Genomic DNA, 15,105 nt, shown 5'->3' with positions numbered 1-15,105 from the left:
TAAGATGTGAACTTCTTCCGGCTGTGGAACATGGCGGCGCCTATGGTAACGACGACCTTTGGGGGCGGGGCCTTGCGGCACTTCCGTCCAGCTCTAGAAGGTGCTGCGGTCTTCAAGTATGGGGTTCGCAAGCTTACCGCGGCTGCAGGGGCTTTTCGCGGTGTATAAGCCCCCGGGGCTAAAATGGAAGCACCTGCGGGATACCGTGGAACTGCAACTTCTGAAGGGTGAGTGCCTCGCTCCAGACCCAGGTTCCCGCTCCCATTCTCTTGGAATTCCATCTCCGCTTCTGGCACTTCCCACAAAACAAAATCACGTGATCTGTTCGCCTGAACCGAGCGCTTTCCTAAACGCCTGCTCTCTGTGCTTCCTTAATCCTCACTTTCCTGTTTTCCGAGGAGGAAACTGACTCGGTATTGTTCCTTGTAACACGGTTACCACGTTGTAGAGTCAATTTGAATCCGCCTGTTTCTTAATTACTGATGTTCTGCCCTCTGTATCATGGGCTTCTCTGTCTTCTATATCATACTTCCCTGTTGTCCTCTCCCTCAGGTGTTTGGATAGAATAAGATATTCCTGGCCAGGCGTCGTGGTGCACGACTGTAATCCCAGCTACTCTGGAGGCTGAGGCAGGAGGATCGCTTGAGCCCAAGAATTTGACATTACAATAAGCTATGATGGCGCCACTGCACTCCAGCCTGGGCGACAGAGCGAGACCCTGTCTCTTAAAAAAATATTTTGTGTGTATATATATTTGTATGTATGTGTATATATATTATCAATGTGTGTTCGTGTTCAGGTCTCAATTCCGGGAAGCCTCCTACCCCTGAACAGCGTGTTCGCTTCTTGCTGGGCCCCGAGGAAGGCAGTGAAGAGAAGGAGCTGACCCTCACAGCCACCAGTGTACCCTCTCTCACCAACCATCCACTGGGTAAGGCAGATTTAAGATCCTGGGTGTCACTTGCCAGTAAATCCCTGAGCAGAGTCAGTGTTGAAGTGCTCAGACTCCTGTGCCAGGCCCATGAAAGTCCACCGAAGAGTGAGGTATTGGACCAGGAATTGGCACTTTCTTGGAAAGGGCCAGATACTGAATGTTTTAAACTTTGCAGGCCATATGGTTTCTGTTGCAACTGCTCAGCTCTGCCATCGTAGAGTATTTGTAGTACAAAACAGCTGTAGATAGTATCTAAAGGAATAAGACTAGCTATATTCCAATAAAACTTTAATTATGAACATTCATATTTGAGTTTCAGGTAATTTTCATGTGCCACAAAGTACAATTGCCCCTGAATCCATGAGTTCCACATCCCATGATCCAGCTTCAGATGAACAATATTTGTGGGGGTGGTGGGGGAAGTCCTCAAAGTTCCAAAAAGCAAAACTTAAATTTTCTGTGTACCTAGTACTGTATTAAATCAACTCAAAGTGATACGTAGGCATTATATTAGGTATTATAAGTAACCTAGAGATGAATTAATGTATATGGGAGGGCCAGGCCGGGTGGCTCATGCCTGTAATCTCAGCACTTTAGGAAGCCGAGGCAGTGGATTACTTGAGCCTAGGAGTTTTAAGATCAACCTGGGCAACATGGCAAAATGCTGCCTCTATAAAAGAATACAAAAATTAGGTGGGGTGGCATGTGCCTATAGTTCAAGCTACCCGGGAGGTTGAGGTGGGAGGATCAACTGAGCCCAGGAAGTTGAGGTTGCAGTGAGTTGAGATTGTGCTCCTGCACTCCAGCCTGGGTGACAGAGTGAGACTCTGTCTCCAGGAAAAAAAAAAGTGGCCAGGTATGGTGGCTCACGCCTGTAATCCCAGCACTTTGGAAGACTGAGGTGGGTAGATCACTTGAGGTCAGGAGTTCGAGACCAGCCTGGGCAACATGGCAAAGACTCGTCTTTACTAAAAATTAGCCAGGCATGGTAGTGTGCACCTGTAATCCCAGCTACTCAGGAGGCTGAGACACAAGGAGTTTCTTGAACCTAGGAGGCAGAGGTTGCAGTGAGGTGAGATCCTGCCACTGCACTCCAACCTGGGCAAAAGAGTGAGACTCTGCCAAAAAAAAAAAAAAAAAAAGTATATGGGAAGAAATGCATAGGTTATATGCAAATACTATGGCATTTTAAATCAGGGACTTGAACATATACAAATTTTGGTATCTTTGAGGGATCCTGGAACCAATCCCCCTGGATACCAAGGGATAACTGTAGTATTCTCTTTATGTATTTTGAGACAAAGTCTCAGTTTGTCACGCAGGCTGGAGCGCAGTGGTGAGATGCTGGTTCACTGAAACCTCTGCCTCCTGAGTTCAAGTAATCCTCTCACCTCAACCTCCCGAGTAGCTGGGACTACAGGCACAAGCCACTATGCCTAGCTAAGTTTTGTATTTTTTTTGTAGAGATGGAGTTTTGTCGTATTGCCCATGCTAGTGTCGAACTCCTGGGCTCAAGTGATCCGCCTGCCTTGGCCTCCCAAAGTGCTGGGATTATAAGCATGAGCCACTGCACCTGGCCTCTTGATTTATTTTGAACCACTGAAAAATGGAAAAATCGGCTGGGCATGGTGGCTCACGCTTGTAGTGTCAGCACTCTGGGAGGCTGAGGCAGGTGGATCACCTGAGGTCAGGAGTTCGAGACCAGCCTGACCAACATGGTGAAACCTTGTCTCTACTAAAAATACAAAAAATTGGCCGGGTGCGGTGGCTCACGCCTGTAATCCCAGCACTTTGGGAGGCCGAGGCAGGTGGATCACGAGGTCAAGAGATCGAGACCATCCTGGTCAACATGGTGAAAGCCCGTCTCTACTAAAAATACAAAAAATTAGCTGGACATGGTGGCGCATGCCTGTAATCCCAGCTACTCAGGAGGCTGAGGCAGGAGAATTGCCTGAACCCAGGAGGCGGAGGTTGCGGTGAGCCGAGATCGCGCCATTGCACTCCAGCCTGGGTAACGAGCGAAACTCCGTCTCAAAAAAAAAAAAAAAATTGCCCGGGCTTGGTGGTGGGCGCCTGTAATCCCAGCTACTTGGGAGGCTGAGGCAGGAGAATCGCTTGAACCCGGGAGGTGGAGGTTGCAGTGAGCTGAGATCGTGGCATTGCACTCCAGCCTGGGGGACAGAGCAAGACCGTCTCAGCCAGACTCTGTCTAAAAAAAACAGAAAAATGGAAAAATCAGCCAGGTGTGGTGGCTCACACCTGTAATCCCAAGCCTCTTTGAGTGTCAAGTTCCCCATCAGTAAAATGGGGGTAAAAATACTCTCTGAAAACTGGGCGCAGTGGCTTATGCCTGTTATTCTAGCACTTTGGGAGGCCGAGGTGGGTAGATCACCTGAGGTCGGGAGTTCGAGACCAGCCTGACCAATATGGAGAAACCCTGTCCCTACTAAAAATACAAAAAATTAGCTGGGTGTGGTAGCGCATACCTGTAATCCCAGCTACTCAGGAGGCTGAGAATTGCTTGAACCCAGGAAGCGGAGGTTGCAGTGAGCCGAGATTGTGCCACTGTACTCCGTCCTGGGCAACAAAAGTGAAACTCCATCTTAAAACGACAACAACAACAACAAAAAGAGGCCAGGTGTGGTGGCTCATGCCTGTAATGCTAGCATTTAGGGAGGCTGAGGCTGATGCAGGTGGATCATGAGGTCAAGAGATTGAGACCATCCTGGCCAACATGGTGAAACCCCATCTCTACTAAAATATAAAAAATTAGCTGGGAGTGGTGGTACGCACCTGTAGTCCCAGCTATTCAGGAGACTGAGGCAGGGGAATTGCTTGAACCAGGGAATTGGAGGTTGCAGTGAGTTTAGACTGTGCCACTGCACCACTGCAGCCTGGGCAACAGAGCAAGACTCCATCTCAAAAAAAAGAAAAGAAAAATGGAAAAACCATTCTTAACTCACAGACCACAAAAAACAAGAAAACAGTCTTGAGGATTTGGCTTGTGGACTGTAGTTTGCTGACCGTTTTTCTATTCTGGGACTCCAGGTGAGAAATGAGACTCTAGGTTGAAGTCCTAAGGTGGGGCTTTTGGGTTTCTGGGAAAGAATGATTTTTTTTTTTTTTTGACAGTCTTGCTCTGTTGCCCAGGCTGGAGTACAGTGGTGTGATCTTGGCTCACTGAAAACTCTGCCTCCCTGGTTCAAGCAATTCTCCTGCCTCAGCCTCCTGAGTACTGGGATTACAGGCACGTGCCACCATGCCCAGCCAATTTTTGTATTTTTATTAGAGACAGGGTTTCACCATGTTGGCCAGGCTGGTATTGAACTCCTGATCTCAAATGATCCACCCACCTTGGCCTCCCAAAGTGCTGGGATTACAGGCATGAGCCACTGTGCCTGGCTGAAAGAATGATTTTTTAGTGAACAAAGTTGCCCAACAATGGAACTGGTTCTGGTAATATGCCCCCATCACTAGATGTGATTAAGATAATGTCAGGAAATCTAGAGCAGGCGTCCCCAAACTATGGCCCGCGGGCCGCATGCGGCCATTTATCTGGCCCCCCGCCGCACTTCAGGAAGGGGCACCTTTTTCATTGGTGGTCAGTGAGAGGAGCACAGTATGTGGCGGCCCTCCAGTGGTCTGAGGGACAGTGAACTGGCCCCCTATGTAAAAAGTTTGGGGACTCCTGATCTAGAGGTTTGACCAGAAACCTCTAAAACCCCTTGGACTTGTGATATTCAATGACTTTACTATGTGGTAACAAGAAGTATGAGGTATCAAGTTTCCACTCTTTTTTTTTTTCTTTTTTTGTTGGAGATGGAGTCTTGCTCTGTTGCCCAGGCTAGAGTGCAGTGGTGTGATCTTGGCTCACTGCAACCTCTGCCTCCCAGGTTCAAACGATTCTTCTGCCTCAGCATCCTGCATAGCTGGGGTTATAGGCGCCCACCACCATATTCCACTAATTTTTGTATTTTTTTTTTATTTGTTTTTTTGTTTTGTTTTGTTTTGTTTTGTTTTGAGACGGAGTTTCGCTCTTGTTACCCAGGCTGGAGTGCAATGGCGCGATCTCGGCTCACCGCAACCTCCGCCTCCTGGGTTCAGGCAATTCTCCTGCCTCAGCCTCCTGAGTAGCTGGAATTACAGGCACGTGCCACCATGCCCAGCTAATTTTTTTGTATTTTTAGTAGAGACGGGGTTTCACCATGTTGACCAGGATGGTCTCAATCTCTCGACCTCGTGATCCACCCGCCTCGGCCTCCCAAAGTGCTGGGATTACAGGCTTGAGCCACCGCGCCCGGCCTAATTTTTGTATTTTTAGTAGAGTTGGGGGTTTCACCATCTTGGCCAGGCTAGTCTTGAACTCCTGACCTTGTGATCCACCTACCTCGACCTCCCAAAGTGCTGGGATTACAGGCATGAGCCACTGTGCCCCGCTGAGTTGCCACTTTATTAGGCATTGTGTTAAGCCTCCCCCAAGTACAATCCTCCTTGGCATCACCACAGTCCTGTGAGATGGGTCCTATTCCATTTCACAAGGGAGAAAACTGAGGCTCAGTGTTCACATTTATAACATGGCCTGGATTCAGTATGCCCTTAACTACCCTGGATCCTTCCCCTGAATTCCTCTTGAACTATAGAAGTGTAAACGCTTCTGGCTCATTCCGTCATTTATTCTTCAGTAGTTCTTTCCTGAGGAGCTAGTGAGTTGACACACCCAGGTTCTGCCTTAAGGAGCTCACAGACTCCATTTTCTTTTTTTCTTTTTGTAGAGACTGAGTTTCGCTCTGTCGCCCAGGCTGGAGCGCAGTGGTGTGATTTAGGCCCACTGCAACTTCCACCTCCCAGGTTCAAGCAAGTCTTCTGCCTCAGCCTCCTGAGTGGCTTGGAACTACAGGCACACATTGCCACGCCTGGCTAATTTCTTTTGTATTTTAGTAGAGACAGGGTTTCCCCATGTTGCCCAGGGCGGTCTCAAACTCCTGAGCTCAGGCAGTCTGCCTGCTTCGGCCTCCCAAAGTGCTAGGATTACAGGCGTGAGGCCACAGCGCCCAGCCACAGCTGCTATTTTCTTCTGGGGACTCTCCTTCAGCAGAGCTAAGCAGGGAACCATGCACTCGTGACCTGCAGTGTTACGCCAGTCTTCTTAGCGCCTCTCACTGGGAGACTAATGATAGGCAGTGTAAGAGGCATCTTGGGCTGCCCTTTGGATCCCAAGGAAGTGAGGATACAGCTCAGGGTCCCAGATTCCATGATGGGGAAGCCTAAGAGTCTAGTCAGGTGCTAGTTTGGGCTCCATGAGGCTCCATTCTGAGAACGAGGTCATCATGCAGACCAAAGCCATCCTAGGGTTGGATTAGTTGAGAAAATGGACCTTGTTTGTTTCTTTCCAGTCTGTGGACCAGCATTCACCCATTTCAAGGTTGGCGTGGGACATCGGCTGGATGCCCAGGCTTCTGGGGTGCTTGGTAGGTGATGTGAGAAGCTTGGGCATACAGTGATAAGGCTTGAGGAAAGATCCCGGAGCTACCAGGAGCCCCAGCCCACTTCTTACATGGCACCCATATCCTACCACTGTTTCCCTTCCCTGATTCCTCCCCCAAGGCTGATCAGCTGGAGAGTGGATAGGTGGGATGGAGGTAATCACAGTCACCCATCTTTATTCAGTGATTCCCACCCATGACGTAGTTCGAGGCCCTTTATGCACATTTATTTGCCACAACAACGTTATTAGGTAGATACTGTATGATTTTATGGAAGAAGAAAGTAAGGCTCCAGGACTTAGGTGACTTGTCCTGGGTCACACATGGCTAGCGAATGGCCCCTGGTCTGGAGAGGGAGATCCATCGTCGCACCATAGGGCAGCTAGGCGCGTGACGCTGGCCCTGGTGGCCAGGGCCTGCCTGTTGCTGGGACTGGATACACAAAGCCCTAGTCATGAGCCGTCTGTGTCCTTAGGGTCAGATGGTGCCCACATCTTCCAGCCATGACAGTCACAGTCTCCTTGTCTTGCTTCCTGGGGCACAGGCAGGCAGACGTGATCTGATGCCCCCTCTCCCTGTTCTGTCTCCCCACGAGTGAATCTTCTCCAGCCAGAAGGAGAAACAGACCAGGAGAAAGGCAGGAAGTGGCCACAGCGGCCGCCATTGATTGGGTCCTTCCTCTGTGCTGACTGCACAGCACCCACAGGAATCAGACAGTATATATGTATATTTTTTGAGATGGAGTCTTGCTCTGTTGCCCAGACTGGAGTGCAGTGGTGCCATCCCAGCTCACTGCAACCTCTGTCTCCCAGGTTCAAGCAGTTCTCCCTGCCTCAGTCTCCTGAGTAGCTGGGATTATAGGCGTGTGCCCATCTGACTATTTTTTGTTTTTTTTTTTGTTTTTTGAGATGGAGTCTTACTCTTGTTGCCCAGGCTGGAGTGCAGTGGCACAATCTCAGCTCACTGCAGCCTCTAGCTCCCGCTTCAAGCTAGTCTCCTGTCTCAGCCTCCCAAGTAGCTGGGATTACAGGTGTGTGCCACCACACCTGGCTAATTTTGTATTTTTATTAGAGACGGGGTTTCACCATGTTGGCCAGGCTGGTCTTGAACTCCTGACCTCAGGTGATAAGCCTGCCTTGGCCTCCTAAAGTGCTGGGATTACAGGCATGAAGCACTGCACCCAGTTTTCAAACAGTGTTTGTACCCTATTTTACTGATGGGGAACTTGATGCTCAAAGAGGCTAAAGGTTATGCTCAGAGCCACCCCTGATTTGAGGGCAGGTTTGTGTGACTGGGCTAGGGATCTCTTCCTCTCAGGTGTCAGATCCCCTGGGGAGCTTGCCAAGGTAAGCCCAGCAATCTGCATGTGACATATACCCAGAGGGGCGCACTTGCTCCCTATAGATCTTCTTGGCTTCTTGCTGCCTTTGGCAGCATCAGAAAAGGGAGTAGTAGTCTAATGGCGGGGGTGGGGGGTGGGAATTCCTAGGAAAACAGGAAGGGGGTCTCAGGTATGAGATGTGGCTGACTGCTTTTCAGTGCTCGCCGTGGGACGTGGATGCAGGCTCCTCACTGATATGTACAATGCTCATCTCACCAAGGTACGAAGGTCTGGGGACAGTCCACTTCTCCCTTGGTCCTTTCCTGGGGGTCACCAGCAATATTCTGAAGCTTAGAGGATTCTGTGGGAGAATACCCAAGCCAGGTACCGTGTCCCGTTGAATTTGGGCAGCAGTACTCTGAGACTGGCCCTGTTACTGCCCCCGGGTGACAGGAGAGCTGGAGTACAAAGAGCAAGAGCTGCTGAGGGCCACACAACAGAGCTGATGCCCTTCCCCACGGGGCTGTGGAGCAGCTGGGCAGGGGCTGGGCACATGAGCTCCCTGAGGGAGACCTGAGGACTCCTACCCCCAGCCTCTGGGGCAGGAGCTGCTAGGGATTAGAGTGGGGTCACTGACGGACCTTCCCCTCTCTATCCTTGAAGGATTACACAGTGCGTGGCCTACTGGGCAAAGCTACGGATGACTTCTGTGAGGATGGGCGGCTGGTGGAGAAGACAACCTATGGTGAGAGCCGGAAGTGGCTGCCGCCGCCTCCCTCAGCATTTGCTTTCTCTGAGTCTGCTCACACCCAGGCCACGCAGGCCTCTTCTCAGTTCCACTCGACACAGCAGGCTTGGGCTGGGGCTTTGGCCACGGTATCCGTCTTCCAGGAGCACTCTGTGTTCCCATCCTTGCCTGGCTCATATGTTATCTCTAAAGACGCTAGTTTCTCTCCATATCGTCAGTCTTTTACCTCTGCTTTTTTCTTTTCTTTTCTTTTCTTTTTTTTTTGAGATGGAGTCTCCCCCTCTGTCACCAGGCTGGAGTGCAGTGGTGCAATCTTGGCTCACTGCAGCCTTCACCTCCTGGGTTCAAGCAATTCTCCTGCCTCAGCCTCCAGAGTAGCTGGGATTACAGGCACCTGCCTCCACACCTGGCTAATTTTTTGTATTTTTAGTAGAGATGGGGTTTCATTCTGTTGGCCAGGCTGGTCTTGAACTCCTGACCTCAGGTAATCCACCCGCCTCAGCCTCCCAAAGTGCCGTGATTATAGGCCTGAGCCACCATGCCCGGCCACTGTTCTAAATTTTAAAAAGAACAGTGAGGTATCAACTATTAAAGTAAAAAGTAAGGTAAGAGTCAGGCCAGGCGCAGTGGCTCATGCCTGCAATCCCAGCACTTTGGGAGGCCAAGGAGGGCAGATCACCTGCAGTCAGAAGTTTAAGACCAGCCGGACCAACATGGGGAAACTTGTCTCTATTAAAAATACAAAAAAATTGGCTGGGTACAGTGGTTCACACCTGTAATCCCAGCACTTTGGGAGGCCAAGGCGGACAGATCACCAGGTCAAGAGATTTAGACCATCCTGGCTAACACAGTGAAACCCTGTCTCTACTAAAAACACAAAACATTAGCCAGTCATGGTGGCACATGCCTGTAGTCCCAGCTACTCAGGAGGCTTAGGCAGGAGAATCACTCAAACCCGGGAGGCAGAGGTTGCAGTGAACCGAGATCACACCACTGCACTTCAGCCTGGGTGGCACAGTGAGACTCTGTCTCAAAAAATAAATAAATAAAATTAAAAATAAAAATTAAAGCTGGGCATGGTGGCTCATGCCTATAATCCCAGCACTTTGGGAGGCCAAGGCAGGTGGACCACCTGAGGTTGGGAGTTTGAGACCAGCCTGACCAACATAGAGAAACCCTGTCTTTATTAAAAATACAAAATTTGCCGGGCATGGTGGCGCATGCCTGTAATCCCAGCTACTCGGGAGGCTGAGGCAGGAGGATCACTTGGACCTGGGAGGTGGAGGTTGCAGTCAGCTGAGATTGCGCCATTGCACTCTAGCCTGGGCAAAAAGAGTAAAACTCCATCTCAAAAAAAAAAAAATTAGCCGGGCATGGTGGTGCACACCTATAATCTTAGCTACTTGGGAGGATAAGGCAGGAGAATCGCTTGAACACAGGAGGCGGAGGTTGCAGTGAGCTGAGATCACACCACTGCACTGCAGCCTAGGTGACAGAGCCAGATTCTGTCTCAAAAAGAAGAAAAAAGAAACAAACGATAGAGCTGTGCCCGGTGGCTCATGCCTGTAATCCCAGCACTTTGGGAGGCTGAGGTGGGTGGATTACCTGAGGTCAGGAGTTCGAGACCAGCCTGACCAACATGGTGGAACCCCGTCTCTACTAAAAATACAAAATTAGGCCGGGCGCGGTGGCTCAAGCCTGTAATCCCAGCACTTTGGGAGGCCGAGGCGGGTGGATCACGAGGTCGAGAGATCGAGACCATCCTGGTCAACATGGTGAAACCCCGTCTCTACTAAAGGTGCAAAAAATTAGCTGGGCATGGTGGCGTGTGCCTGTAATCCCAGCTACTTAGGAGGCTGAGGCAGGAGAATTGCCTGAGCCCAGGAGGCGGAGGTTGCGGTGAGCCAAGATCGCGCCATTGCACTCCAGCCTGGGTAACAAGAGCGACACTCCGTCTCAAAAAAAAAAAAAAAAAATACAAAATTAGATAGGCGTGGTGGTGCATGCCTGTAATCCCAGCTACATGGGTGGCTGAGGCAGGAAAATCACTTGAACTCGGGAGGCAGAGGTTGCAGTGAGCTGGGATCATGCCATTGCACTCCAGTCTGGGCAACAAGAGTGAAACTTCATCTCAAAAAAAAAAAACCAACAACAACTATGAACACAAAGAAAGAAACAACAGACACTTGAGATGGGAGGGTAGGAGGAGGGAGAGAAGCAGAAAAGGTAACTATTGGGTACTGGGCTTAATACCTGGGTGATGAAATAATCTGTACAACAAACCCCCATGATAAGTGTTTAGCTATGTAACAAACCTTCACATGGACCCCTGAACCTAAAATAAAAGGTAAAAAGAGAGAGAATGTCCTTACAATGTTGAGTCATGTTTATCTTTCTGAGAAGGTCCAGCACTTTCATGAGATTCTCAAAGGATACCCATCCACCCCATCATGGAGATCCCTCCAAATTGTCCCCTTTCCATGTTCCAGGGATGGGGCTGGCCTGGGCGGAAGGAGTTTGCTGTGACCAATCCTCAGCAGGTACCTGTGCACTGACAACCCTCTGCCTTTTCCAGACCATGTGACGAGAGAGAAGCTGGACCGCATTCTGGCTGTGATCCAAGGCTCCCATCAGAAGGCCCTGGTGATGTGAGTGGGGCCCTCAGGGAGGTGCTGGGAGAGCAGAAAGTGCCCTCGGCTCCATAGGCTCCCCCAACCCTGGGGCAGATTCCATGGATCTTGTTTTTAGAGCCCAGAACCAGACAGGAGCTATCTATTTCTTTCTTGGCATCAAGAAGTGGTTCTGTGTGCCAGGTCTTGGGTTGGCCAATGGGAGGGCAAGAAGAACAAGAGACCCTAGCTGTCCTCCTGGGAGTATATGATCTAATGGCAAGGGAACCAGGGACCACATCATCAGAGCACAGAGCCCAAGGGAAAGAGCAGCCAAGGAGTTAAGAGCTTGGGCTCTATTTCCATATAAATAATAATTTTTAAAAAATTAAAAAAAAAAGAGAGATCGGGCTCCAGAGCCAGTTTGCCTGGTCTCCTGACTACCAGGCACCTGATAATGAAGGAGGCTGCAGGAAAGGTGGCTGGAGGAGCCGCAGTGGCAGGGCACACAAAGCAAGTGAGGCGCTTCCAGAGAGGTGCCTTTCATGTGGGGGAAGAGGCAGGTGGTCAGCCCAGCTCCCTCCCCGACGACGTCCACCCAGCTGCAGCCCGCTCCTGATCTGCAGGTACTCCAACCTCGACCTGAAGACCCAGGAGGCTTACGAGATGGCTGTGCGAGGCCTGATCCGGCCCATGAACAAGTCCCCGATGCTGATAACGGGCATCCGATGCCTCCACTTTGCACCTCCAGAATTCCTCATAGGTAGGCTGGCCAAGGAAGTTGGAGCAGTGGCATCGGGCCCCGGGTTTGGGAGTCACTTGGGAATGTTCTTGCGGAGGCTGCTGTTCTCTGGCTCAGCTGAGGCCAGCACATGCCGGCCCCGATCTCTGCAGGCCAAGGCATCAGGCGTTGACTTCCTTCCCAACCCTAGCCTGGACTTAGCTGATGACAGAATAAAACCTCTCCTGTCTCTTGCTAAGTCACCCCTGGAAGCCAGACCTTAACCAAGCAAAGGTTATATGTGGCTCATTTCTAGAGCTGCCCCATGTTTCAAACTGTCAGGGCTCCATCAGACACAACTCTTACCTCCCCAGTCCCACCCAGCTCAGGCCCCACTTTAACTGTGTTCCTTTGGTCTCTCCCTGTCCTGGCCTCTTTTCTCTGTTGGTCATGTTAATGCCTGCTCCTTTGCTGGAGCACTGAACTCTACCAGGCTTTTTTTTGGAGAGGGAGTCTGTCTCTGTCGCCAGGCTGGAGTGCAGTGATGCAATCTCAGCTCACTGCAACCTCCACCTCCCAGGTAGCTGGTACTACAGGCATGTGCCACCAGGCCCAGCTAATTTTTTTTAGTAGAGACAGGGTTTCACCATGTTGGCCACGATGGTCTTGATCTTTTGATCTGCCTGCCTCAGCCTCCTAAAGTGCTGGGATTACAGTTGTGAGCCACCCACCACACCCGACCATGAACTCTCCCGTTTTTAAGCACTTTCTATAAATGATCTCTTTTACTCCTCATAACTCCCATTTTACAGATAAGGAAACTGAGTCTTAGTAAAAGGCAGATTCTGACCTGAGCAACATGATGAGACCCCGTCTCTATAAAAAGTAAAAAATTTGCCAGTTGTGATGGCTGAGACCTATAGTCCCTAGCTCCTCCGGAGGCTGAGCCTAGAGGATCACGTGAGTCTACAAGGTTGAGACTGCAGTGATCTGTGATTGTACCACTGCACTCCAGCCTCGGTGATGGAATAAGACCCTGTCTCCAAAAAGAGGCCAATTCTGACTTAGCAGGTCCAGGTGGGTCCTGAGGTTCTGCAAGTCTAACCCATTACAGGTGGTATCCACTGGGCAGGTCCTCTGAATAGCACAGCCGAGAGAGCTAAGGGGTCTTGCTATAAGGTTGTTACCTAGGAGGTATCCAAGAGTTGTGGGTTGAGAACCACACACCAGAGGCTGTGCTCTCACCACCATGTTTGTCATTGTGTGTCCCTGGCAGAGGTGCGGTGCATGCATGAGACCCAGAAAGAGCTGCGAAAGTTGGTCCATGAAATTGGCCTGGAGCTAAAGACCACTGCTGTCTGCTCCCAAGTGCGGCGCACACGCGATGGCATCTTCACGCTGGACAGTGCTCTCCTGAGGACTCAGTGGGACCTACACAGTATTCAGGATGCTATCCAGACCGCCGCCCCCTGGGTAGCTGCAGAGCTGGAGAAGAGCTTGAGCCCGGGGCTGGACACCAAGCAACTCCCCAGTCCGGGATGGTCCTGGGACTCCCAGGTCCCGAGCTCTGCGTTGGGGCTGGAGAGGGATGCTAGGCAGTGAATGCCCAGGCAGCTGCTGGGGCAGTGGGTGGATAAATAGAATAACTGCTTATGAGCTGGACCTGATGGCTGTGCAGAAAGTGAGAGTAGGGGCCACCTTTTCTACATGGGACACAAAACTCAAGCTGTAATAGAAAAGATCAATGGACTTGACCCAACTGAGAAGGAAAAACTTCCGTATGGGGGAAAAGACAATAAACAAATGACAGACTGATGAAAAGTATCAGCAGGCCAGGTGTGGTGGCATGCACTTGTAATCCCAGCTACTCCCAGGGCTGCAGCAGGAGAATCGCTTGAGCCCAGGAGTTTGAGGTTGTAGTGCTCTAGACTGTGCCTGTGAATAGCCACCGCACTCTAGTCTGGGCAACATATGAGACCCTCCCCTCTTCTCACAAAAAAAATTCCCAATAAACCATGTGCCCACAAAAATGAAAAATTAGGCCAGGCTTGGTGGCTCATGCCAGTAATCCCAGCACTTTGGGAGGCTGAGGTGCGTGTATCACCCAAGGTTGGGAATTCAAAACTAGCTTGACCAAAATGGAGAAACCCTGCCTTTTCTAAAAATACAAAATTAGCTGGGAGTGGTGGTGCATCCATGTAATCCCAGCTACTTGGGAGGCTGAGGCAGGAGAATCGCTTGAATCCAGGAGGCGGAGATTTCGGTCAGCTAGATAGCACTCCAGCCTGGGCAACAAGCAAAACTCAGTCTTTTTTAAAAAAGAAAAGAGGCCGGGCGCGGTGGCTCAAGCCTGTAATCCCAGCACTTTGGGAGGCCGAGGCGGGTGGATCACGAGGTCAAGAGATCGAGACCATCCTGGTCAACATGGTGAAACCCCGTCTCTACCAAAAATACAAAAAATTAGCTGGGCATGGTGGCGCTTGCCTGTAATCCCAGCTACTCAGGAGGCTGAGGCAGGAGAATTGCCTGAACCCAGGAGGCGGAGGTTGCGGTGAGCCGAGATCGCGCCATTGCACTCCAGCCTGGGTAACAAGAGCAAAACGCCCTCTCATAAAAAAAAAAAAAAAAAAAAAAAAAAAAAAAAGAAAAGAAAAGAAAAAGACAAAATCACCTGGAGAGATCTTTGAAAATCCAAATTCTAGGCCCAACCCTTGGATTCTGACTCAGTAGATCTGGAGTGGGATCCAGAAACCTGCATTTTCTCAAGCTTCCCAAGTGAATCTGATGCCAGCGCTTTAAGAAACGGGGCCCCAGAGAGGCCAGCTAGGCTACTGGAGAAGCCATTTAAGAAGACGATGGCAAGGCTGCAGGCATGGCTCACGCCTGTAATCCCAGCACTTTGGGAGGCCAAGGTGGGTGGATTACTTGAGGTCAGGAATTTGAGCCCAGGCTGGCCAACATGGTGAAACCTTATCTCTACTAAAAATAAAAAAATCGGCCGGGCGCAGTGGCTCAAGCCTGTAATCCCAGCACTTTGGGAGGCCGAGGCGGGTGAATCACGAGGTCGAGAGATCGAGACCATCCTGGTCAACATGGTGAAACCCCGTCTTTACTAAAAATACAAAAAATTAGCTGGGCATAGTGGCACGTGCCTGTAATCCCAGCTACTCAGGAGGCTGAGGCAGGAGAATTGCCTGAGCCCAGGAGGCGGAGGTTGCGGTGAGCCGAGATCGCGCCATTGCACTCCAGCCTGGGTAACAAGAGCGAAACTCCGTCTCAAAAAAAAAAA

The 15,105-nt window shown here is 50.5% G+C and overlaps 1 protein-coding gene across 2 annotated transcripts; it reads left to right on the top strand.

Annotated features, from left to right (window-relative positions):
- Positions 1-27: 27 nt before the first annotated feature.
- TRUB2 (TruB pseudouridine synthase family member 2) lies at positions 28-14,144 on the top strand. Of its 2 annotated transcripts, XM_003940577.4 has the most exons (8): positions 28-227; positions 800-931; positions 6,328-6,402; positions 7,957-8,018; positions 8,402-8,483; positions 11,062-11,134; positions 11,722-11,858; positions 13,093-14,144. In XM_003940577.4, exons 1-8 carry the CDS (start codon positions 119-121, stop codon positions 13,416-13,418), a joined length of 996 nt encoding a protein of 331 aa, XP_003940626.1. In that variant the 5' UTR covers positions 28-118; the 3' UTR covers positions 13,419-14,144. The 2 variants fall into 2 exon arrangements, with proteins under 2 accessions (XP_003940626.1, XP_010349593.1); XM_010351291.3 differs by lacking the exon at positions 6,328-6,402.
- Positions 14,145-15,105: the final 961 nt, after the last annotated feature.

This window comes from Saimiri boliviensis, chromosome 2 (genome assembly GCF_048565385.1).
Source record: "Saimiri boliviensis isolate mSaiBol1 chromosome 2, mSaiBol1.pri, whole genome shotgun sequence".
Taxonomy (NCBI): Eukaryota; Metazoa; Chordata; class Mammalia; order Primates; family Cebidae; genus Saimiri; species Saimiri boliviensis.
Note: the sequence above shows the minus strand (reverse complement) of the source record. Positions and strands in the feature narration are given on the sequence as shown.